The 25,202-nt window shown below is 43.4% G+C and overlaps 1 protein-coding gene across 11 annotated transcripts in view; it reads left to right on the plus strand.

Moving 5' to 3' along the window:
• Window positions 1-1,870: 1,870 nt before the first annotated feature.
• Window positions 1,871-25,202, plus strand: part of LOC147024504 (ras-related protein Rab-3B-like) — a 50,669-nt gene continuing 27,337 nt past the window's right edge. The window contains exons 1-3 of one of the 11 annotated variants that reach the window (XM_085884496.1): window positions 1,994-2,113; window positions 2,293-2,385; window positions 24,166-24,409. In XM_085884496.1, the coding sequence (XP_085740622.1) occupies window positions 24,170-24,409 (240 nt within the window). In that variant the 5' untranslated portion in view covers window positions 1,994-2,113; window positions 2,293-2,385; window positions 24,166-24,169. The other 10 variants (XM_085884497.1, XM_085884498.1, XM_085884500.1 and 7 more) reach the window with 10 other exon arrangements.

The following is a 25,202-nucleotide window of genomic DNA, read 5'->3' on the forward strand; positions in this document are numbered from 1 at the left end:
ACATCATAATCAAGCACGAGACAACGCGCCAACCCTTGAACTGGGATCGCTCGGCGGAGTGTCCCCCAAAACTTACTGAGTAGCACGGTCGGTCAACACAGCAAGGTATTTCGAGACCTTTAGCCTCATCTCCTCTCCTTTCATGAGATTAACTCCTCTTCATTGGGGTGTGTGTGTGTGTGTGTGTGTGTGTGTGTGTGTGTGTGTGTGTGTGTGTGTGTGTGTGTGTGTGTGTGTGTGTGTGTGTGTCATGGTGCCTGTCCTCGCTTAAGTTAAGAGTGCAGAAGAATTATATCGGGATAAGTCTGCTCTGTGTCTGCATTTGTAAGTTGCTTGTTTTGTTGTCACACCACACATTTCTTTCTATCCCTGCTTTACATACAACAATAAACTACATTCACTGTGCCACATATTTTTCCTTTCCTGCCTGTAATAAATGCGTATGTAGAAATGTTCCCAGCTCGTTATTGTCTTTTCTTTCATTGATCCAGCATGTTCCGTATAACAGCCGAGCCAGGACTTTATTCCCACCGATCCGTTCCTTTTAGCCGGTACGTTCCTTGGCAGTGTCGCTCGGTTGCATCTGATCCGGTAAGGTGATCCGGTTCGGACACGGCGTACCAAGGGTATGTCCCCCGGGAATTAGGTCATGTGATTATTTTTGGGTAACTGATATTAGACGGAGGACCCTAAGTCACGTGGTTGAGTTATTGGCATTCACGGTCAGTTAGCAACCCGCCGCGGCACAGAATTATCCATGTGAGATGGCCTGAAATTCTGGGGAGTCTGGTGGGAACCAGAGATAGCTTCCCTTGCCCCCCCCCCTCCGTGGTCTTTTCACCTGACCCTCGGCCCGCAACAATATATTAAATATGCCATTGTATCTTTGGACGAGTCGATGATTGTTTGCCTGATGTCTTGGCTGAATTACCTGCTTCAGGGTAGCCATAAAATTAGCACCCATGACTACTACCACCACTCTTTAACTGCGACTATTATTCCACCCACCTTGTCGAGGAACATTTTTGTCCCAATTCTTTCACAAACTGACTGGCTAGTAGGTGAGACTACATGGTTGTGTATACGCCTCTGGCTTCCTTTTGTGTCAAAACCAAAAATTTCTTCTTCTTCTTCTTCTTCTTCTTCTTCTTCTTCTTCTTCTGATGAAGACAAAACCTTTAGGACTCGGCTCTTTTACATACAGGATCCGGATCTCCTTAAATACTAAACACCTGTACACATCCTCGCATTGAGGGTGCATTTTGAGAGCGTCTATCATCAATTTTAAATATATTCGGACATTTGCTTTAAACTTTCGAAAAGTTCACGTTACTATTTAAAGACTATTCCATTTAATGTGTTGTAATTTCGTAAATACACGATTTTCTCGTCATGTACGAGGAGCCTCCATGAGGGGTCTCGCTATTGGCTCCATCAAGGCACGTGACGAAATATCGGAAGTTGTTGTTGTTGTTGTTATTGCCTTTAGGACGCGGCTCTTGGACACATTTGTCCTTGTTATTAATAGAAGCACATTGAAAGGCCATGGGAATTGAATGAGGGTCAGCGACACAATGTGAAACGTCGGTCTGTATCTTCGACGTGTTTTTTTTGGTTTTGGAACACATCGAATAAACTTCAGCCATTGTAATGACACAATTCAGAAAGGTGGATATCACGAGATGATCTGATTGAAATCAGACAGAGGGGGGGGGGGCAGGGATATTTTACACAGAGTTGTTAACATAATATGGAAGGGTCATCTTGTTAAGGTGGGAGCATCAGGGATAGTTGTTGGTCCAGCAAGCAGGTCATCCCCATTCGGAGGACTGCGTGCTCCCAGATGGAGCACCACCCTACCGGCGATAGATCAGAGCAGTAGATTTGACTTTCGCCCGACTCGGTCACTCAGACATCGAACATGGATTGGATGGTTTACCAATTGCTCATGCCACCACAACCCACCTATCGCTGTTGATGTAAGCTTTTGTCAAAGCTCACATTATCATTTGACTGTCGTTGTTAGGAAGTTGACATCCCGAGAGTCTCGTCTGTGGCCGATCTGATGACACCCACTGTGGCCCGGGCTACGCCGAGGTGACATTCTGTACAGGTGTGCAAGGGACAGCCGTTCCTCCGACATGCGGTCGCAGCATGTAAGGTGGGGTCTGAGGGGGTTTCAATTGATCGAGAAAAGGAGGGGCATGGAGATAAATTAAACGAATGCACACACCATCCCCACCGCACATACAATCCTTTGGTCTTGTGTTCCGAATGCATCACTCCGTTTAGAGATCGTCTCGTTCAATGTGCCACACACGTGGGTCTATCGCGGGATCGTGGACTTGATTAGGAGGAAAAGAAGAGGAAGAGCGAGACAAGACGGTGAGTGGGAGCATTGAAACCAATTTACACGGGTCGGCAGATTGAGCTCACGAAGAGTGCAAGGTGAGGAGTTCTGGTACATGAGAGATATCATGGTGGAGACGGCACGGGAAGCATGGGGGATTGGTTGGAGAAGCTTTAACGATGAGAAAACGCAACAAGTGTGTGTGTGTGTGTGTGTGTGTCTGTGTCTGTGTCTGTGTCTGTGTCTGTGTCTGTGTCTGTGTCTGTGTCTGTGTCTGTGTAACGGGAAGACACGCTCGTCACTGGCTTCGGGGTGCATTCGACTTGATGAGGGCAAGATAAAAATGGCATAACGTATGAGATGTAGCCCACTGAGGAAGACAAGGTAGTATAATGGGAGTAAACAAGGTGACGTGATGCGGGGAACGAGGTGATATAATGGGGGAAACGAGGTGATATAATGGGGGAAACGAGGTGATATAATGGGGGAAACGAGGTGATATAATGGGGGAAATGAGGTGATATAATGTGGGAAACGAGGTGATATAATGGGGGAAACGAGGTGATATAATGGGGGAAACAAGGTGATATAATGGAGGACATAAGGTGATATAATGGAGGAAATGAGGTGATATAATGGAGGAAACAAGGTGATATAATGGGGGGAATCGAGGTGATATAATGAGGTGGTATAATGAGGTGATATAATGGGGGAAACGAGGTGATATAATGGGGGAAACGGAGTGATATGATGGGGGGAATCGAGGTGATATAATGGAGTAAACAAGGTGATGTAATGTGGGAAATGAGGTAATATGAGGGAAATGAGGTGATATAATAAAGTAAACAAGGTGATATAATGGATTAAATAAGGTGATATAATGGCAGAAATGAGGTGATATAATGGAGTAAACAAGGTGAAATAATGGGAGGAATCGAGGTGAAATAATGGAGTAAACAAGGCCATATAATGGGGGGGGAGGGGAAATCGAGGTGATATAATGGGGGAAATGAGGTGATATCATGGGGGAAATGAGGTGATATAATGAGGTGATATAATGAGGTGATATGATGAGGTGATATGATGGGGGAAATGAGGTGATATAATGAGGTGATATAATAAAGTAAACAAGGTGATATAATGGAGGAAACAAGGTGATGTAATATGGGAAATGAGACAATATAATGGAGTAAACAAGGTCATATAATGGGGGGAAATGAGGTGATATAATGGGGGAAATGAGGTGATATAGAGTAAACAAGGTGATATAATGGGGGAAACAAGGTGATATAATGCAGGAAACGAGGTGATATAATGGATTAAACAAGGTGATATAATGGAGGAAACAAGGTGAAATAATGGAGTAAACAAGGCCATATAATGGGGGGAAACGAAGTGATATAATGGGGGGAAAAAGGTGATATAATGCAGGAAACGAGGTGATATAATGGAGGAAACAAGGTGATATAATGGAGGACATAAGGTGTTATAATGGAGGAAATGAGGTGATATAATGGAGGAAACAAGGTGATATAATGGAGGACACAAGGTAATATAATGGAGGAAACAAGGTGATACAATGGGTGAAATGAGGTGATATAATCGAGTAAACAAGATGATATCATGGAGGAAACAAGGTGATAAAATGGGGGGGAAAAGAGGTGATATAATGGAGAAAAAAAGGTGATGTAATGTGGGAAATGAGGTAATATAATGAGGGAAATGAGGCGATATAATAAAGTAAACAAGGTGATATAATGAAGGAAACAAGGTGATATAATGGAGTAAACAAGGTCATATAATGCGGGGAAACGAGGTGATATAATGGAGGACACAAGGTGATATAATAGAGTAAACAAGGTGATATAATGGAGTAAACGAGGTGATATAATGGAGTAAACAAGGTGATATAATGGAGTAAAGGAGGATATAATAGAGTAAACATGGTGATATAATGAAGGAAAAGAGGTGAGATATGAAGTACATAATATGATTTGTAAGACAAATAACGTGAAAAGGGATGTAACGTTTGATATCTGTGGGTGGATTCATATTTTATTTTCCCCTTGGTTCTTTGTGGAAATTGACCTCACTTGATTGGATTACGATGTTGTTGCTTTGTGTTTTATTGTATTTCCACTGACGTGTGTAGATCGCTGTTTTACCATCTCATGCCAGTCTGGAAACGTGAATGCAGGTGGAAATTAGGGTCACATGCAGAAGCGGATTTGAAAACGATAGTAAAGATCTCAATAGACTGTGCAGGTGATTGCTCAGGTAGGCATACTACGGTCAATATGTTGTATTATGTTGAAATGTGGAATCTCGGAATATTGCTTTTTTTCTCCATAAGAGTGAGGATCATGGAAGAGTGAGGATAAATTGATGGTTAGGTAGAGTGGCAACAATTGGATACAGCTGGAAAGGGAATAAATTAACAGGAGATACTGAAATCAGAAAGTAAGATGGATGAGGTTAGGAAGAGTTAATGGGGGTAATAAGAAACATGAGTTTGGATGGGGGACGACATGAGGTGGCCATGCACTGCCTGCTTGACACCTTGTAGGGAAGAGGAGGAAAGAACGGCCTAAGGAAGGTGGTCCCATAGTAAGGAATAAAAGAGTTGAAGTATGCAGTCAACCTGAATTTGGATTTTTAACCAGTAAGGAGTTACTGGAAGTTGGAGAGAGTCGGAGGACAGAGAGCAACCGGAGTGATATCGAAGAAGAAGCGGCAAAAAACAGAGACCACCAACTTGCCTGTGATGTGAAAGCAACAATCCTTGTGCCTCGGCCTCTACACGGGAGAATCAAATAATATCGAGTGTTGAAAGAACCATTAATGAAGTGAGAGCAGCACATAATAATTGGCAGTTACCCTCACCGAAGGAGAGGGTATTGCGCTTGGGTCCGTCTGTTACTTGCAAAATCCAAGATTTTTCAAGTATATTGGTCAGTCGATTTTGTTTTTCTGTCTGTCTGTCTGTCTGTCTGTCTGTCTGTCATCGCCTACAGGTCACGATTCTAAACCGATCATCATGAAATTTTAGCAAGTTGTATGTAGACGTAGTCTCAAATGAGAAGCCAATTTATTTTGAGGTCAAATTTCTAAAATCGTCACTTTTCATCCGATTGACTTGAAAATTAAACAGCAATTCCAAAGTACATTACAGAATTGGGAAACCAACTATTTTTGAGGTCAAAAGGTCAAAGGTCAACTCAAGGTCAAACTTCTAAAATCATCATTTTCAATCTGAAAAATAATCAATTTTTATCCAATTGACCTCAGCTTTGATTAAGATTGTCAATTTTAATCTTCATGAAATGCAAAATTTGATGTATCCATGGCAACCTTTGGAGAGGGAGGTGGATTTTGCAAGTATCATGTTCTGTACGATGTCTTTTTCTTGTTATTCTGTCTGTCTGTTTGTCTTGATCAGTGCCCCAGGCTAGATAAGTTCTTCTAGTCTTGGGGGATTTCAATGCATTGACTGGAAATGATAGGGAAGGTTATGAGACATGTGTTGGTCCCCATGGATCTGGAACTGTGAACGAGAATAGCACGAAGTTACTTGACTTTGCAATAAGTCATGGACTTAGGGTAGCTGGTTTATGGTTTCAACGCCCACAAGCTCATCACCTGACTTGGTATTCCATCACTGGTGGTGTGGCAAAGGAGATTGACCATGAGTTCGTTGATGGTCACTGGAGGATGATTCAGAATTGCAGGGTCGACAGGAGTGCAGTTCCTCAATACTGATCACAGGCTTGTGGTAGTGACACTGAAGTTGCAGCTTAAATCTGGGAGAATGGTAACATCCCAGCCGAGACTGGATGTTGGCAAGCTCAAGGATGAAGGGTAACTGAGGAGTTTGTGAACAGATTGAGTGGAGATTTGGGGGGTCTGGGTGCTTTGGAAGGTCCTGAAGAGTTGTGGAGTGCCTTCAAGACCACCATCCTCGAGGTTGCTGGTGGATGTCTTGGAACTCACCGGAGGGCAAAGAAGAATTTTGTCTTTCAAGGGACACTGGATACCATTGACCAGAGTTGCAGGGCCAGGCATAATGGCAGAGTGGAGCTGTTCAGGGAGTTGAGGCATAAAACTGTCTGTGCACTGAGGGTGCACAAGGAGGCCTATGTGCGAAGAATCTTTGAGGGGGTAGAACATCACCTGTGGTCAAGTGATTCTTGTCCTGTTTCAGGGGAATTCATGCATTGCATTCCTCCAAGCCTGTCCCTCAGTGTACTGCAGTTAGAGCAGAGGGTGGTGGGCTCTTGACAGAGGAGTCCGAAGTGAAGGTCCGCTGGGCCGGTTACTTTGAGCGGCTGTACCAGGTTTATCCACCAGCTGTTGAGTTGGATGTCAGGGGTGTTACATTCCCTATTGCTGACCCTCCAATCAACTGTGATCCACCTTCGTTTGTGGAAACACAGGCCGCAGTGAACTGGTTGAAATGGGGTAAAGCTCCTGGGATTTTTGACATCCATGCTGAACTTCTCAAGGCTGGTGGAAATGCTGTTCTCTTGTCATTGCATGCAGTTCTGTGCTATTCCTTGAACACAAGCATCATCTCACCTGACTGGAAGAGGGGCCTTTTTGTCCCTCTCTGGAAAAGGAAGGGTGATCGTCAGGACTGCAACAACGACCGAGGGGTGATGCTGCTCTCAGTGCCGGGCAAGGTCTTTGCTTGGATAATTCTTCATAGGGTTCGCCACCATCTGCTTGAGCACCAGTGCCCAGAGCAGTCAGGCTTTACACCAAAGAGGTCAAATATTGACCGTATCTTGCCCTTCGAGTCCTCACCGAACACAGACGAGAGTTTCTGCAGGGGCTACTTGCAGCCTCTGTTGATCTCTGTACAGTGTTCAATTGATTGAATCGGGATGCCCTCTATAGGATTCTGCAATGGAAGGGATGCAAGGATAGAAGGCAAGGCCCTCAAAACCATTGGGATCTCTCATGACAAAGCTGAGTATGTACGCCGGTTGCTTTCACATTGCAGATTGGTTGATGGCCTCTCTGTATTATTACATCTCCTTTTTGGTCTTGCACCCTCTTCCCTCTCTTGGTTCTATTCATCCCAGATTTCTTCATGGTGCACACAGTCTCCAATCACCCTATTCTTGCTAAAGTCCTAAATTCCAGGCTCACTGCTCACCTCCACTCATTTGTTCCTCTTTTCTCTCGTCTGTGGAAAAACTTCCGGTATATGCAGTCCATTTTTCCCTCCAGGGCCTCAATACAGATGTCCATACCCCATTCACGCTCATGATTTCCTCAACCCCCATTGATGCCATTCCCAAGCATTCCCTTTTTCCAGTTTATTGTGATTTCTCCTCTCTCCCTCACCTGTTTTAGTTTCTTTGTTGGTGGTTAGTTTGTTTCTCTTGTTTCATCCCAACCTTCCCCATCCTCTTCTTGCTGTGGTTCATTCCGTTTGTGTGCAGGTTGTTCGCTCCCATTGTGGCCTTCTCCCCCTCCCCTTGATGTCACTCACTTCTATTCTGCTATTGGTGTTTCCCCCTCGCCATTTCTTTCCCTTCCATTCTGATTTATCTCTTCCATGACCCTCGATCATTTGCATATATATTGAAAAATATAAAAAAAAAACATTGGGGGGAGGGGGCAGGATTTGTTCATGATTTTTTGTTACTCCTCCCAAAAAGGGGGTTCCAGACCCCCAGGGTCCCCCTGAATCCTCCTATTCTCACTTCTGATATTGCTCACCTGCCCTTTTCCCTCAGTCCACAGCCTCCCTCACTGGTCACACTGTTATCTCAGAACCCCACAGCTGGTTTCCCACCCTATGTTTAACCATAAACTTCTGTCTAAACAAGGACAATTGTGTCCAAGAGCCACGTCCTAAAGGTTTTGTCTTCACCAGAAGAAGAACAAGAACAAGAAGAGGAAGAAGAAGAAAAAGAAGAAGAAGAAGAAGAAGAAGAAGAAGAAGAAGAAGAAGCAGAAGAAGAAGAAGAAGAAGAAGAAGAAGAAGAAGAAGAAGAAGAAGAAGCAGAAGAAGAAGAAGAAGAAAAAGAAGAAAAAAAAACTTCCGATATTTCGTCACGTGCCTTGATTGAGCCAATAGCGAGACCCGTCATGGACGATCGTCGTTCATGACGATAAAATAGTGTATTTACAAAATTACAATACATTAAATGGAATAATCTTTAAATAGTAACGTGAACTTTTCGAAAGTTTAAAGCAAATGTCCGAATATATTTAAAAGTTCATGATAGACGGTCTCAAAAGGCACCCTCAATGCGAGGATGTGTACAGGTGTTTAGTATTTAAAGAGATCCGGATCCTGTATATAGTCGAGTCAAAATATGATCCGAATCACCTAACCCCAAAAAAATTTGCAACAAAACGTTTTATTGTTTTAAATGTTTTAATAGGTCATGCTGCGTGCCAGAAAAAAAATCTCAGGTAATCTGACCCTGGTAAAGGGGTTAATTTGCATATTTTCAAGATGGTCGCCAGTGAAAATTTCAATGTACTACAAACTTTTTTATGGTTGATTTTAGACCCTATAAATGTATTAGTAACATATAGGAACATGGGTTTTCTGAATCAAATGAACATAGTTTCTCCCGCCTATGACGTAACTATGACGTTTATGACGTCATAGCAAAAACCGAAAGCTAACCCCCTTTATTTCCATGTGGTTCGCCGGAGTGATCAGTTCTGGGCTCGACTTGGGTCCGATCTTGTTATCGAACAGACACTTATGCGATCACTCAAGTCGACTGGTGGGTTGACCAGGGGCAGTGGCATGACGAAGGAGCAACGTGCCCTGTGGACACTGTCGTCCCCCGTATGTTCGGAATATAATGTAGCCATGCAGGAATTCAATGATTGCACTTACACGTCGAGTGAACAGCACAAGGAGGCTACCAAGTCCAGGATGGAGAGGGACCAGTCAGATCTAGCAAAAATCCAAGAAAAACTTCAGTCATGCAATCTGTTCTCTGATGATCCAGCCTTGAGAAATGTTGTCACTGGTGTTGTAGCCAAGGATGAAGTGAATGTCGACAACTTGCAGGTAGTGGGGAAAGAAGTTGCTGAAAAGCTGACTGGACAACCAGTTTTCACCTACACATGCAAAAGGAAGGACAAAGCGAAAACTCTGGGAGATTCATCTGCTGTCCAGGTTACTGGCAACTGAACTATAGACCCTGCTCTTCTGTTTCAGAGGTGACTTGTCATTTCTCGGGCAGGGAACCTCTCATTGGAGGACATTTTTGAATATGAATTGTTTCCATTTTCCCCAGCTCTCTTTGAGGCGAAGCACATATTCAGGAAAGCGGACAAAGCCCCAGCTTGCGAGAGCAATAGATGAATATGCAAAAGGTTTGTCTACCGAGGATGAGTCGGACGATGTACCCAAGACGGACCACTATGTGTTGGATGGTGGCTCACTGATGCATCGCGTTAAGTGGACGAAAGGAAGCACATACGGATCTATAGCTAACGGCTATGCTGACTTCGTACTCCGCAATTACGGGAAAGCTACTGTTGTCTTCGACGGTTATTCGGATGAACCATCTATCAAGGACAGCACACACCAGTGTCGTCAAAAGAAACATCATCCCAAAGTCAACTTCACAGAAGACACCGTGTTCATGGGGAAAAAAAGATGAGTTCTTATCACATGGTTCCAACCAGCAGGAACTGATAAACATCATTAGCCAAAGGCTAAAGGAAAAGGGGTGCACTGTGATAAACGCAACAGGTGATGCAGACTACGACATCGTGCAAGCAGCAGTACGAGCTTTCCAGCTGCAGTCAACAACACCGATAGGCGAAGATACGGACTTACTTATTCTGCTGCTTCACCATTATGCTGAAGGTGGCAACCGGGACTTGTACTTCTGATCTGACAAGATGCAGGACCAAAGCAGAGTGTATCACATAAACAGACTAAAGAGCCTCTTAGGATCCCAGGCATCGACCATGATGCTGTTCGTACATGCTTTTACTGGATGTGATATGACTTCGCGCATATTTGGGGTTGGCAAGAAATCTCTCTTCCAGAAAGTCATGAAAGGTGATGCTGGTTTGAGGTCATGTGCCCAAGCATTTGCTACACCAGGTCAAAGCACAGATGCAATTGTAGAGATTGGGTACAAGGCAATGGTCCAGGTGTTTGGTGGAAAGGGAACAGATACTCTCACTTCGTTGTGCCACAGCATCTTGACAAAGAAAGTGGTATCGGCTGTGTCGTTTGTTACCCCAGAGCGTCTGCCGCCAACTGAAGCGGCTACTAAGCACCATTCACTCCGCACATATTTCCAGATCATGACATGGATGGGAGAAGAGGCAGATTTGGAAGCAACAGACTGGGGGTGGAAAACAGAGGAGAATCAGTTCATCCCAGTAATGAATGAAATGAATGCCACACCAGACTCTTTGCTTCAGGTAGTTCACTGCAACTGCACTACTGGGTGCAGCACTCAACGTTGCACATGCAGAACCTACGGTCTACCATGCACATCAGCTTGTGGACAGTGCCAAGTGCAGTCATGTAACAACCCTTTCAATCACATGTTGGGGGATGAGAATGAGAATTATGACAATGACAATGCTGAGATGATCTTGGGTGACAATGGGCGTGGCTTATAGTAAGGCTGTGTGGCATACATATAATACAGATTTCTTTTGGATTGATGACATCCCATCGATGTAATTACAGGAAAGGGACAGTTTAACTCGTTCAAGGAGTTAAATGATAGCATCACATGTCATTACATATTATAAAACAACAGATTTTCTCTGGCATACTCATTTATCTTTTAACTATGACGTCATATATGTCATAGTTACGTCATAGTACATCATAGGTGGATGGAACTATGTTTATTTGATTCAGAAATCCCATGTTCCTATCTGTTGCCAATACATTTATAGGGTCAAAAATCAACCATAAAAAAGTTTGTAGTACATTGAAATTTTCATTGGTGGCCATCTTGAAAATATGCAAATTAACCCCTTTACCAGGGTCAGATTACCCGAGACTTTTTTTCTGGAATTCACCATGACCTATTAAAGCATTTAAAACAATAAAACGTTTTGTTTTAATTTTTTGGGGTTCAACCGTATATTGACTCTACTGATATAAAAGAACCGAGTCCTAAAGGTTTTGTCTTCACAAGAAGAAGAACAACAACAACAACGCGGAGCTTTTTGGTCTTGCACCCTCTGCCCTCTCTTGGCTCTATTCATCCCAGAGCAGAGGGTACGTTACATCTCGCTATGCGAGACGCAGCTAAAAATATTTTTAGTTATAACTAGAACGGAGCGTATACCCCCGCCAGGCTGAACGGTTTACATTTTGTATCTCACCAAATGGCCTATGTCTAGTGTTGGCTTAATGGTTAGGGTGGTGGGCTTGGAATCCTAGGATCCTGAGTTCAAGTCCCCCTCGGCTGTTTAATTAATACCAGGTGGGGTTGACTGCCTGTCATCCTTCTGAGGTTGGCAAAATGAGTTCCAGCTTGCTGGTATCCTGTGTCAGAGTGGTGACCCGTCCAGGATTGTGCCCAATAGCCCAGGACACCGCTTAGGCAGCACCAATGCTCTGCACAGCGTATGGTCCCAATGAATGGATGGTTTGGCCTGATCTGCGTCTGGACTTTAACCAAAATCTTATCAGCTTGTTCTTGTCACCTACCCAACTTATCCACTCGGTTTTGTCATAATCTGTCCCCATCCTTTTTTTTTTAAACAAAAATCATGCTATATATCGTTTTTGGCCCCCATCTCTCAATGGTGAAAAATCACTTGAAAAAAAAAAATTGTCATACCTGGATCCAGACCTTCACCAAAATCGAATCAATTCGGCCTTGTCGCACACCCAACTTGTCTACCAAGTTCTGTCTGAATCTATCTTAAACGTTTGAGATATCCTGCTTACAGACAAACAGAATAACAGAATTTTACTTGATGAAGAAGTAAAAAGACAAACAGGGGTAAAAACACAACTTCCATCCACCTTCGGTAGTGGAGGTAACAAAAGAAAATCCATATAAAAAGAACAAAGATCAAATGACAAAACTGAAAAAATAATCAGCAAAGCAAAATGGTATTCATAAAAAGTTTAAAAACAACTCGACAGGTCGCACAGTGTTATGAAGAAATAATGAGTTTCAACTTTTTATACGAGTTTTGAGGCTCAGGGAAGAGCAGAACAACATCGGGCAATGGATCAACTGACAAATTGGGCCAAAAGGAAAACAAATAGATACATTATATAACCCAAGGAGAGGAAATTGTAGGACAAGGATGAGAACAGGTTTTGAGTAGATGAAGTATGAGGCTCAGTGGTGTAATTGTGAGAGAGGGAACATGAAATGGTGGCGGGCAACAGACTTGAAATCCTGTGGGAAAGAGCTCGTGACAACCGACTCGGAAAGGGAATTACACAGGTGAGAAAAGAGGGGTACGAAAGAATGCAGCTTTTCTGCTCTGACAAAGGGTAATGCCTGAAATGTCCGTGTTGCCTCGTTCCCCACAGTGATAAACTTGCGCTTTCTCAACTCCTCATTGGGGAAGACGAATGAGTGTTGAGTTTAGATTTGGGTAGGTCAACAAATGGGTGGAGAGGTAAGAAGACAGGAGGAGTAAGACTAAAATCGAGCTGGTTGACAAAAACAAACAACAAAAAAAACAAGGTCATCAACCTGTTTATGTTGAGAAAACAGCACACTCTGAGACACGAGATTCCAATGGTACAAAGGACCTTAGATTCTAGGGCCTCCTGAAGGGTGGAGGGATTGGGAGGAGAAGGATGAGAAGCAGCAGCACCAGTCCACAGTTGGGGACCATATTCCATGACACACTGGACTACTGTAAAGTAAAATCTTTACACCATGACTTTTAAGCAATGTATCCAGCTTTGGAGGCCAACCTGATGATATCATTTGTACCGAAGACAAAAATACATACTTCTTGCTCAGAAGAAAAATCCAGCTGTGTTGAGCTTGCTTTTTCTGCATGGAGTATGATACAGGTACATGATGATGGTGGTGGGCAGCAAGAAACGTGCTTACTCATTGGATAATAATGACTCTGGCATCTTTGATTTATTACTTGGGCTGTTAGCCAAACAGCTTGGCACTGCTGGCGCACTAGCTCCACAAGTGACAGCCACAAAATTGAAGCCATAAGTCCTTCATGCAGAAACCTTTCCTTATTGGATGCGTTTTCCTTGAAAAACAAAAAGCAAGTCACTGCGATTCTGCATCGCCATCGCTAAAGTGAAATAATAAAACCCCAACAAGGTTGTAGTGAAGTTCTTGTAAATTGACCTGTCATTGTCACGGTGGTAGATGGCATACGGTTTGCCCAGAAAGCTCACCGACTAAATCCTGATCAATCTGCTAGTTATATGAAACTGAAATATGGCTAACGGCAAAGCTTTCATCAGAGGCAGAGCTCTGCTATGATTCGTGAAACCAGTCCAAACTAATATGTCACTGACATCTGGCCATATAATGATCTTGCAACATCATCATAGCATGAGGCTTTCTTAGCATTGCAGCAAGGTGAATGTAATGATGGATTTAATGAGTCTGCTGTGATATTTTCTCAGTAATACAAAAAAATAAAATAGCCCCGTGGTGAACTGACGGTTATTTCCTCAACAGGTGGGGTGAAAATGAGGGATTAGGGGGAATAGATCATGGCTCCCTTTCCTGAAGAGGTACGGTCATAGGGAGCACAACGAAAATTAACGGCATGGTCCTTATGTTTCGCAAAGAGTTTGATCTGCATTTGGCCATTGGATTCTGGGAAGATTTTAAAAGAAATTACCTGAATTTGAGGCGAAACCCCCCCTTTTCAGCCTTTTATAGGGGTGGATCCGGATGGGGAGCACAACCCCATGAGACCTTACTGTTCTGATGTATTGTACCAAATTTGGTCCGTTTCGGTCATGTGAGGAAAATGTTTCAGTGAATATGGGATTAGGGGTGGGAGAGCGTGGCCCCCTTTCCAGGGGAGATACGGCCATGGGGAGCACAACTTAAGGTTAGGGCTTGGTCACGATGCTGCATGGCCAGTTTGATCTGGATTCAGTTGTCAGTTTGAGAAGATTTTTGAATGAAATACCAATGATTTGGGGCAAAATCCCCCTTTTACCCTCTTTAAATGGGCAGATGTGGATGGGGAGCACAACCCCATGATAGCTTACTGTCCTGATGCACTGTCCCAAATTTGGTCCGTATTGCTCAGGTAGTTGTGGAGAAGATGTTTTAGTGAAAATGAAGGATTCAGGGAGGGAACCCAGAGCACCATTTCTGGGGGAGATACGGCTATGAGGAGCACGACTTAAGGTTAGGGCATGGTCTCGATGCCTCGTAGTGAGTTTGTTCTGGATCTGTCTGCGGGTTTCTGAGAAGAAGATTTTTGAATAAAATACCAATATTTAGGGCAAAACCCCCCTTTCACCTCCTCTATCAGTGGTGCATCCAAAAGGGGAGCACAACACAATGAGATCTTGTTGTCCTGATGCACCGTACCAAATTTGGTCCATATTGGTTGAGTAGTTTGTGAGGCGAAGCTGTTTTTGTCAAATGTTAACTCACATACTTACGGACATACGACGGGACACCAGTACCTAATCTATGAGCTTATTTCGCAGAAATAACGCAACAAAATATATACTCAAAAGCACTATGTAGGATGATTAATTCAATCAATTTGGGATTATTAATTCGATCAATGATTTTGGAATCGACTGAGCAGTGATGTCCAGACACAGAATTCGGAATTCCATCACATCATTAATATGAATTCTGGAATGTACACCATTTCTTCTTCCATGGATAATTAACCATAATTGCACACTATCCTGCCAATTGAGAATTGTCCTTGGCAGGTAAAAGATGACATCTCATATCCATGAGCAATATTACCTCTCCCTAAAAAAATTAAGAACAAATCAAGAATCTTTGAGAAAGATCATGGGGATCATCAACATGAATGTTAAATTCCCTGAGGATGAATATCTTTCCTTGATAAACAAGTAAAAAGACATAAAATGACATAGCCCCCATTGTTTTAGTAATTTTCATTGTATGGAGTTAAAGGGCTAGCCCATTGGTCCCCAACCTGCGGCCCGGGGGCCGCATGCAGCCCGTGGAGCCCTATACTGTGGCCCGCGAGAACTTTCCAATCAAAACACATTTTCATGTAGCAATTTTAAAGGGGTTTACACAATGCCACTGCCGGCTGGCACCGTGACCTGAAAAGCCTTACACAATGCCGCTGCCGGCCACTGCCGCTTAACCGCTGGGAGGAATCAAATCAATTTGCATCAATAAAACTCAATAAAATGCATCAATTTTTTTTCTGGCTCCCAACATCCTTGGGAGTAGTGAATGCGGCCCGTGGGATCAAAAGTTTGGGGACCACTGGGCTAGCCCATATTTATGTACAACTAAAATGGCCACCAGTCCACCAGTCGACAATCATTGATCAGATCGCAAAACAGTGAGGTGCATGTGTATGTCATCATGTATTGTGTTTTTATGAAGTTTGAACAAAATTGGACCATGCATGTCTGAGACATGGTTGGGGACACATGCAAGTAACAAAATGGCTGCCAGTCGGCCATCTTGGATGTGATCTCAAAAAAAAAAAATGATGTGCATATGTGAGCCATCATTTGTTGTCTTTGTGCCAAGTATGAATAAAATTGGTCCACACATGTCTGAGATATGGTTGTACATGCACGCACGCATGCACAGACACGAAAATCATGACAAAATCCATAAGCCCACGTTTCGGACATCCAATGGGGGATAATAAGTTTATAAAATTAATTAAAAATCCAAGAGGAACAAAATGATGCAATATGTTGCTGAGCTTTGTAAATTATCACTGATGTCAATTTTTGGGGGTGAATCAACAGGTATGCAAAGGTGTTTTAAGGATGTATAAGAGGTATAGTAATAGAATCAATATGAGCTAAAAGTGTTGATCTGGATACGCATTTAGTACTTTCAAGTCATACCAATCCCAACATCTGGATTCTGCATGCAAAGTATAAAATATGGGGGTCAAGCGTTCAATATGGTTAGTAGTATATTCAAACTAATAAATGTATCCCCATCTTAGTACATATGCCTAGTGTTGGTTTAATGGTTAAGGTGGTGTGCTTGGGATTCTGGGATCCTGAGTTCTAAATCCCACTCGGCTGTTGAATTAATACCAGGTGGCGTTGACTCTCCCTGTCATCCTTCTGAGGTCAGCAAAATGAGTGCCAGCTTGCTGGTATTCTGTGTCGGAGTGGTGACCCATCCAGGATTGTGTCCAATAGCCAAGGAGACTGCTTTGGCAGCACCAATGCTCTGCACAGAGTATGGTCCCAATGGATGGATGGATTCCAGAATGTAGATATGAATCAAATACCTTCTTTTGGGTGAGATGTGTAAACCATAACTTTAAAAGTCTGAATTGCAAGAATACTTGCAGGCCATATTTTAAATGGCGGCCATTTTGATTAAAATTATCGTGGGTCGACATCCAATATTTTTCTCTCAATTATCGTCAGTCTTTGTACCATAATTACAAAATCTTTCTCTTTTTACTGACAAAATAAAAAAAACATTTATTTAAGCCTCTGCCTACAGTTTAGGGGGAGGCTTGTTAAACCTGTTGTTGGGTTTGTTTCTATAAATGTCCCCCAAAACTTTTAATTGTACCCCAGAGTTTCTTTGATCCCTCAGAGTACTAAATCACCATTTATGGATTGTTCTTTTTTTCTTTCTGCATTCCCAATTTCCAAAATTTCCAACTGCATCTCATAGCTGACTGGGACTTTCGGAATTAAATTTTGCATCAATAATGTGAATAGAAAGTATGTAGGGTTGTGAATAGAAAGTTCGCAACTTTTTTTCTCTTGGCCTAATTTTTAAAGTCATGACGTAATTATAGACATTTTTTAACATTTTCACCATAACCTCACTAAGGTTTGTCTGATCAGAACAAAATTGTCCTCTCTAGATTGCCAAGAGCAAGGCTCATTATGATTAATTTACAACTTACCCTTTCAACTTGAAGGTCAAGGTCAAATGGCGGTCTGACAAAAAAAATAAAAACGCGTTTTTTGTCATCGCTTAATTTTACCAATGCGGATTCTTAGACAGCTTGGCCTTCCAATATTTTATTGTATAGTATTAGTGGACCTGCACTGATGTTGTGCACCTGATATTTAATCAGTATCCTTGACCTACTTTTTTGCAATTGTGACCTAAAAATCAAAAAACACTTTTTTGATCATAACTTCAAGAATTCTCCTCCGATTTTCACATTGTTGAGTTTTATGCATAGATTATGGATGGGGACACATTTTCTTCAGTTGCACACTATTATCCCTAAATAGCCTGGTGTTGGCTTAGTGGTTAGGGTGGTGGCTTGGGATCCTCGGGGACCTAAGTTCGAGCCCCGCTAGCCACTGAATTAACATCAGGGGGGTTGACTCAGCCTGTCATCCTGCCAAGGTCGGTTATCCTGCCTAACCCCAACTGGTAATTATCCCTGCGTGTGGAAGGTGACTAAAGGGTTGCCGTCAGGGAGGGCATCCGGCAGTAAAAAAAACATTGCCACAAGAAAGGGTACAATGATTGGAGCCTGCAAAAAAAAAGAAAGAGCTGACCCCTGCTCAGGGAAAAAGACTTTAAAATGGTGTGACACTCTATCCCTAAATGTTGAAGGTCAGGGTCATATTTTTTTTGAAAGACTTTATCCCTGAGCAGGGGTCAGCTTTCTGCGGGTTCCATTCATGGTACCCTTTCTTGTAGCAATGTTTTCTTTATGGCCGGATGCCCTACCTAAGGTCAGGGTCATATGGTGGTCTGAAAAAAATATGGCCATCATTGATCACGGTTCAAGGGTAAGTTGCGGGTGATCATCCAGCCAGGGGAAGCTTACCCTTGGCGATCACTTTGTGATTGCATATATCTAGTTCACCATTGCTATGTTCAACTATTATTGCCTGAAAGCCAATTTAATTTTTTTTTCACAATTCTCTTTATTCATTCTAATTCTTGCTTTTTCTTCTATTTCATCTCATTTACTCTCTATTCCTCTCATTCGTTATTTATCTCAGAAGTGAATTCTTGCAGAAATTTTTCTTTCAGGCTCACTTGGCTGCGTCTGGATGGGTTTGAGGGTAGGGGTGTAGCTGTTGAAATCCTATCCAGGTTCCTCCTGATAACTCCATCTTTACTCTTTACTTCCTCGGGTTCCTTCTTGGTCTTCCGTTTCATTGTTGTTTATATACTGTGATGACTCTATTGTCAGGCCAGCTCAGATCTGTGACTTGCTGCAGGTACAATGTAAACCTGTATTAACCCTTTTCATGGCCGGGTTGTTGGCGACTAAACTGTCTCCCCCACCAGGTTTCCTGGTGAGGAGAGTTTTTGAATATGGACCCCCATATGGATTGAAAACAAAACCTGCCAAAAGGTTGAGGAGCTCTTTGTGAGCAAAAAGCCATCAATATGTGGTGCCCAACTGTGTCTGTGGATGTTCTCCAGCAGTTAGATTACCATTTTCAAGGAGGTTGGTGGCAGGATTTGCACTCCAGCCACCGGAAAACACTTCATTCCACAAAACATATAAAAAACGCGAATAAAACTGAAAAAACTACTTTGTGAGAGTACCTCTTCTGCAGCTGCCTTTAGCAGGGCAGCTCAATGGATGACAGGATTGGGGCAAAGCCTTCAGGGACCCCCATTCTTTGATGATAGGAAGAAAAACACAGGGAAAAACTTTGTGGTGGTGGTGGTGGTGTGTGTCAGTGTGGTGCTGACATGTCATCCACCAGATGGCGGTCTCCTTGGGTTAACTAAAGGTTGTCCCTTTGGATGGGTACCTGGAATATCTTATCCCTTCAAGAGGATGGATCACCTGTCCCTGCAATCATCTGAGCTCCAACATTTGAACATTGGTATTACAACACTCTCTGAGGTTCAGAGGGCAGGTGGTTACACCTACTACTGGTTTGGTCACTCTGATGGTTACCATACCCAAGGAGTTGCTGTAGCTGTGTCCAATAAGCTGACTCCCTTGATAATTGAGGTAACATCGGTCAATGAGCGTATTATGAGACTGAGGATTTGTCGCTCATTGGGTGTCATTTCCCAATTCTCTGTATATGCTCCAATTGAGGCGAGTGACCTCACTGTGAAGGACGCATTCTATGCCACACTCGAGTCTATGGTTGATCAGTGCCCCAGGCGAGATACTCTTCTAGTCTTGTGGGATTTCAATGCATTGACTGGCACTGACAGGGGCAATTATGAGACATGTATTGGTTCCCATGGACCTGGAACTATGAACCAGAATAGCACTACATTCCTTGACTTTACAAGAAGTTGTGGACTTAGGGTGGTAGGTTCATGGTTTCAGCGCCCACAGGCTCATTGTTTGATGTGGTATTCCAACACTTGTGGTGTGGAAAAGGAGATTGATGGTGTTCATTGATGGGTGCTGGAAGATGATTTAGAATTGCAGGGTCTATTAGAGTGCTCTGTTCCTCAATACCGACCACAGGCTTGTTGGAGCATCTCTCAAGTTGCAGCTTAAATCCAGGAGATTGGCACTATCCCAGCCGAGACTGGATGTTGGCAAGCTCAAGGATGAGAGGGAAGCTGAGGAGTTTGCCAACAGGCTGAGTGGAGATCTTGGGGTTTCGGTGTTTCGGGGAATCCTGAAGAGCTGTGGTGTGCCTTCAAGATGACCATCCTTGATGTTGCCAGTGTATGTCTTGGAACACACCATCAAGTAAAGAAGAGCTTTGTCTCCCAAGCACCACTGGATATCTTTGACCAGAGTCACAGGGCCAGGCCTAATGGCAGAGCTGAGCTCTTCAGGGAGTTGAAGTGCAAAACTGTACGTGCACTGAGGGTGGACAAAGAGTACTATGTGCGAGGAATCTGTGAAGTGGTGGAGCATCACCTGTGTTCAAGTGATTCTCGTTCTTCTTACAAAACAATTTGTGCATTGTGTTCCTCCAAGCATTCTCTTGGTGTACTCCAGTTTGAGCGGAAGGTGTTGAGCTCTTGACAGAGGAGGCCAGAGTGAAGGTCCGCTGGGCTTATTACTTTGACCGGCTGTACCAGGCTGACCCACCAGCTGTTGAGTTGGATGCCAGTGGTTTAACTATCACTATTGCTGACCCTCCAATCAACTGTACAGTACATTGGGACCATACTCTGTGCAGAGCATTGGTGCTGCCGAAGCAGTCTCCTTGGCTATTGGCACAATCCTGGATGGGTCGCCACTCCGACGCAGAATCAACTGTGAACTAGTTTAATTTTTGGAAACACAGGCTGCAGTGAACCAGATGAAATGGGATAAAGTTCTTGGGATATGTGGCATCCATGCTGAATTTCTCAAGGCTGGTGGAAATGCTTTATTCATGTCATTGCTTGCAGATCTGTGCTCTGTTTGGAGCACAGGCATCTTCCTAACTGACTAGAAGAGGGGCCTTGTTGTCCCTCTCTGAAAAGAGAAGGGTGATCTCCAGGACTGCAATAACTACCGTGGAGTTGTGCTGCTCTCAGTGTTGGGCAAGGTCTTTGCTGGGATAATTCTTAAAAGGGTTTGTCACCATCTGCTTGAGCACCAATGCCCAGAGCAGTCGGTATTTACACCAAAGACGTCAACGATTGACTGTATCCTTGACTTTTGGGTCCTCACCAAACAGAGACGAGAGATTTGGCAGGGCTGCTCGTAGCCTATGATGATCTCTGTACAGCATTTGATTTCGCGAATCGGGATGTCCTCTGGAGGCTTCTCGGTCTTTGTGGGGTGCCATCAAAACTGATCAATCTGATTTCTGAACTATATTCTAGTCCTGAGAATGCTGTGAGGTGTGTTGGTTCCATCTCCAACTTATTTCCAGTTGTTATTGGAGTTTGTCAGGGGTGTGTACCCCCCCCCCCCCCACACACACTTTTCATCACTTGTATGGACTGGAGTCTGGGGAAGACGTCAGAGATATCAAGGTGTGGTGCATCGTTTGGGAATGTCAAGATCTCTGACCTTGATTTGTGGAGACGCTGGATATCCTTACGGGGCCCTCAAGCCATGAATGAGGAGTCATAGCCACTGGGATTGTGGGTTTCCTGAGTGAAAACTTAGATCCAGGCTTTCAATAACATATTGGATGTTGCTATCTTGTCTGTACCTGTTTGTAGTGAGGATTTTGAGGTCACAAAAAGATTCACTTACCTCGGCAGTGATATTCCGGTCTCCGCATGTTGTGAGCCAGAGGTCGATAGACATTTGGGTTTGGCCTGAGGAGTCATGGATTCACTGGATCAAGAGGTGTGGCATTGTTGGTACCTATGCAGGAGTGTTTAAATCCTTGGTCCTTCTCATCTTGCTCTACAGATGTGAGACTTGGACTGACAAAGGATCTGAGATGAAGACTTAACTCCTTTGGTTCCAGATCTCTTTGGAGAATCATTGGCTATCGCTGGTCAGACTTTGTGTCCAATGAGGGGAGAGAGAGAGACAGAGACAGAGACAGAGACAGAGACAGAGACAGAGACAGAGAGAGAGAGAGAGAGAGAGAGAGAGAGAGAGAGAGAGAGAGAGAGAGAGAGAGAGAGAGAGAGAGAGAGAGAGAGAGAGAGAGAGAGAAAGAGAGAGAGAGAGAGAGAGAGAGACTCAGTTTGAGATTTGTTACGTGGATAGTCCATGAGTGTTAGCTGTGGCTGTATGGACATGGGGCTCGTTTTCATAATGCTGATCCTGCTCACGAGATTCTCTTAGTGAAGGAGCCTTGTGAGTGGAGGAGGCCAACGGGCCGACCACGTGCTTCGTGGTTGCAGCAGGTGATCAGCATCTCAAGGAGATGGGGATGGGCCAGGCAACTGCCTGAGGGATGGCCAGACGGAGGCCCCTGGAGTACCGGCGGAAAGTGGACGCAGCGACAGGCTGCTCTGGCGCATGCTCCCGTACCTGACCTGATAACTCATACTATGCTGGTTGTGTGCTTGTACTGGAGCTGTTTGTTGATGGAAAGTCACTTAAACTCAAATAAAACGACCAAAGTGTTGGATGTATTGCTGTGCAAATGTTATTCTTTTTTATCTGTCATTCTACCCTTAAGGTGCCGTTCATTGTTTGGGAAGGTCAAGCATGCGCTGCTCCGGCGCATGCTCCCATACCTGACCTACCCTTAAGGAAAGGCTCTTGCTTAGATAGTTAGCCTGCTGTTGCTTTTACAATCATGTATATGTAAAATATCCCATGGCATATTTTGTTAAGTTATTGGGTCAGTACCATGACCAAATTCAAATTTCGGGTTGACTACTTTATCCTGTTTGGACCCTACCTGATCTATAACTACTGTGGTGATCCCAATAAGTTCCATGAAAGGTGGACTTCCAACATCAGATCAGATCAGATCAAATTGTGATATTGTTGGTGTGAAAATATTTATATACGAAGGCCATACCAAAAGTCATGAGCATCAGTGGATTCCACACCTTTGTGCCAAATATAGTAAAAAAACGAGTTATTAGCGACATTTATCCACTCCATTACAAACACAGGCTTGGTGCATGCACACCACTGGTGTACCCACAATATATTGTGACAATGGCTGTCTTATTGTTTCGCCAATGTGCAGTGACTGAATTCCTTGTGAAGGAGAATTGCAGATATCTACGGCTGATTGAGGCAGGAGTATGGATATGCCTGCCTGCATAGGCACTAGCAGTGTCAGAAGGTGGGTGAAACACTTCAAAGATTAAAACACAGACATCACCGATCAGCCACGATGTGGTTGGCCAATAAGCACCACGACTGAATGCAATGAGCAGAAAGTTGATGTGCTCATCAGTGAGGACCGAAGGGTGCTGGTTCGGGAGATCACATTGCAGCTTAACATCGGACACCATGCCATACAGGAGATGATAGCAACCTTGGGATATTGGAAAGATTGTTCCCATTGGGTTTGCTTATGGAGGAACGCAAAAACACATGCATGGACGCGTCACCATAGTTGCTTCAAAAACATGTTGCCGAGGGTGATGACTTCTTGATCAATATCGTGACTGGTGATGATAGGTGGTTCCACCATTTCAACCCAGAAACCAAACAGCAAAGCATGGGATAGCATCACTCCACATCTCCAAAAAAGAGGAAGGCCAAAAGGTTACCCTCCACCTGCAAAGTTATGGGAACCATCTTCTGGAATGCCAAGGGTTGCATACTGGTTCATTTCCTGCCCAAAGTGGAAACCATCAATGTGACGTGCTACGTTCAGATGCTCTGAAACATGCACTTCGGGAAAAGCGCCCGATGAAAAAAGCCATCATCGTTCAACACGACAATGCTAGACCTCACTCTGACATTGGAAGAAATCTCAAAGAATGGCTGGGAAGTGCACCCCCCTCCACTGTACCATCTGGAGTTGGCCCCCTCTGACCACCATCTTTTGAGGCCCTTGAAAGAACACATGAGAGGCCAGCACTAAGAAAACGATGATGCAATCCAGATAGCCGTGAGTAGCTGTTGTGAAGCGTTGGAATGAACTTCCACCACAGCAGGATTTTTAAGCTCATGCAGCACTGGCAGAAATGCATGGATCATTCTGGAGATTTTGTCGAAAAGGAATGTGATATGCCCAGTTACGATTGACAATATCAGTATTCTTACATATACTTTTGTTTTACTCTACAAAGAACATGCTCAAGACTTTCGGTAGAGCCCTCGCATGTTTTGTGTGAAAAGATCAGATTAATTTACTATATTGTGAGGATTATCACACCTGATCATTGTTGTTGCAGTGAGATGGCATCTTCTACAGGAAGTCAAACTCTTCCGGTCTCCAAAGTTTCCTCCATTGCTGACCAGAACTTTGATTATATGTTCAAACTCCTAATAATTGGGAACAGTGCTGTGGGAAAAACATCGTTGCTGTTCCGCTATGCAGATCACACCTTCACGCCTGCATTTGTCAGTACTGTTGGAATCGACTTCAAAGTGAAAACCATCCACCGCAAGGATAAACGAATTAAACTACAGATTTGGGTAAGACAAATATTGCTCGGCATAATTATTGGCCTTAACATAATTGCAGCCTTAACAATGAAATTGAACATTTTAGTCAAAATGACAACTCACTCCTTTTCAGGAGATGGATTTTACAAGCTCAAATAATTGGAGTTATGATGTTTTTTCTGTGTATTTGTACGAGGGAAATGCAACAAAGGTCTGATCGGTAAAATGGCATCATGTAGTCACAACAATCTGGATCATGTTCCAGTGGAGTCATTAAAATATATGATCTTTGAGATTTATTTGAGTTATAATGACTGCAACATAATTTTATATTTCAATTATCTGAACAAAAACTTGGTGTAAATGAGCACAAGTGACAAGCTCAAGAAGGATCCAAGTGCTTTGTTCCCACTGTTTTTCGAGATAGCAAACAACTAACCCAGCAAGTAAAAATTAACATACCACATTCGTTATTACACAGTGCATTTGTTATTAGAATCCCAAAACCTCAACCCTCTTTGTCCCTCCATTCTACTCCCCTCCTCCCCATAGGGCCTATATTAACCTTTGAAAGTTTGGTCATGATCAATTAAAGTGGTTCAATAGATTACAAACCCCCAGGCACCCCTATTCCAAAGCCCCCTTTTAAATCTTAAAAATTGATTCAACCTGATAGTTTAATTTTTTTCATCATTAACACCCATGTTCCTACAACGTCTGGTGGGGAATTCTCGAGCTTAACAGACCCCCCCCCCCTTCCCACTATTCCAAATCTCCCCGAAACTGATATATATATATATATATATATATATATATATATATA

This window comes from Eptatretus burgeri, chromosome 6, assembly GCF_056783735.1.
Source record: "Eptatretus burgeri isolate ZD-2024b chromosome 6, Ebu_testis_v1, whole genome shotgun sequence".
Taxonomy (NCBI): Eukaryota; Metazoa; Chordata; class Myxini; order Myxiniformes; family Myxinidae; genus Eptatretus; species Eptatretus burgeri.